This window comes from Ailuropoda melanoleuca, unplaced genomic scaffold (assembly GCF_002007445.2).
Source record: "Ailuropoda melanoleuca isolate Jingjing unplaced genomic scaffold, ASM200744v2 unplaced-scaffold63541, whole genome shotgun sequence".
Lineage (NCBI taxonomy): Eukaryota > Metazoa > Chordata > Mammalia > Carnivora > Ursidae > Ailuropoda > Ailuropoda melanoleuca.
In genome coordinates, this window is record NW_023237772.1 from 132 (window position 1) to 1,118 (window position 987).

The following is a 987-nucleotide window of genomic DNA, read 5'->3' on the forward strand; positions in this document are numbered from 1 at the left end:
TTTGAAAAGTTCAACTCTAGTCCTGCTGATCCAACAACTGTCGCCAATGAGTAAGAGTCTTTGAAGAAGGGGCACCTGGGTGGCTCAGTCAATAAAACATCTGCCTTCGGCTCAGGTCATGATCTCAGGATTCTGGGATCAAGCCTTGCATTGGGCTCCCTGCTCAGTGGAGAGCCTGCTTCTCTCTTTCTGTCTGTTGCTCCCCCTGCTTGTGTGCTCGCTCAAATAAAAAAAAAGAGTCTTTGAAGAGCGTGGAATTTCAGGAGAGAAAGTCTTTACTAATGGGCATAGTGGTGCCCTTTAAAAGGAGGCAGAAGAATTAAAGTCCCGCGGAAATATTCCCTGCGGCCAGATACCTGCTTTCGTTTGGAGAGTTCCTTACAGACTTGGTGATCTCAACCTGGCTGAGAGAATTCTAACCTCTCAGAAGACTACTTAAATGTTATGAGAACTGTCTTTTCCCTTAAGCAAGAATCTAATGACACTTTCTCGTATCTGTTTGGTTTTCACCCCATACACAATAGGGTTCATTGTGGGAGGCATGAGCAGATACAGATTAGCCATAATAATGTGTATGTGTGGAGGGATAGTGTGTCCCCCAAACCGGTGAGTAAAGAAGGTGAAGAAGGCTGGGACATAGGTGATGACAATGGCACATATGTGGGCAGTGCATGTGCTGAAGGCCTTCTGCTGGGCATCTGCTGATGAGAGACTCACAACTGCTCGAAGGATCATGGTGTAGGAGATTGTTATGCACAAGATATCAAAGCCCCCAATCAGAAGGGCAACCACTAAACCATAGACAGCATTGATCCTAACATTGCCACAGGATATCTTGGCCACAGACATGTGGTCACAGTAAGTGTGAGGTATGACATTGCCCCTGCAGTATGGCAGGCGCTTGGTGAGGAAAGGGAAAGGGATAACAAGAATCACACCTCTAAGAAAAGTGAGGAGTCCAGCCCTGGCAATGACTGCATTAGTGAG

The 987-nt window shown here is 46.6% G+C and overlaps 1 protein-coding gene across 1 annotated transcript; it reads right to left on the bottom strand.

The window, feature by feature from the left end:
• Window positions 1-435: 435 nt before the first annotated feature.
• LOC117800097 (olfactory receptor 52N1-like) lies at window positions 436-981 on the bottom strand (the record flags this gene model as incomplete). The annotated part of the gene is made up of 1 exon (XM_034652629.1): window positions 436-981. A coding segment is annotated over one exon (546 nt), but the record flags the coding sequence as incomplete, so codon positions are not given.
• Window positions 982-987: the final 6 nt, after the last annotated feature.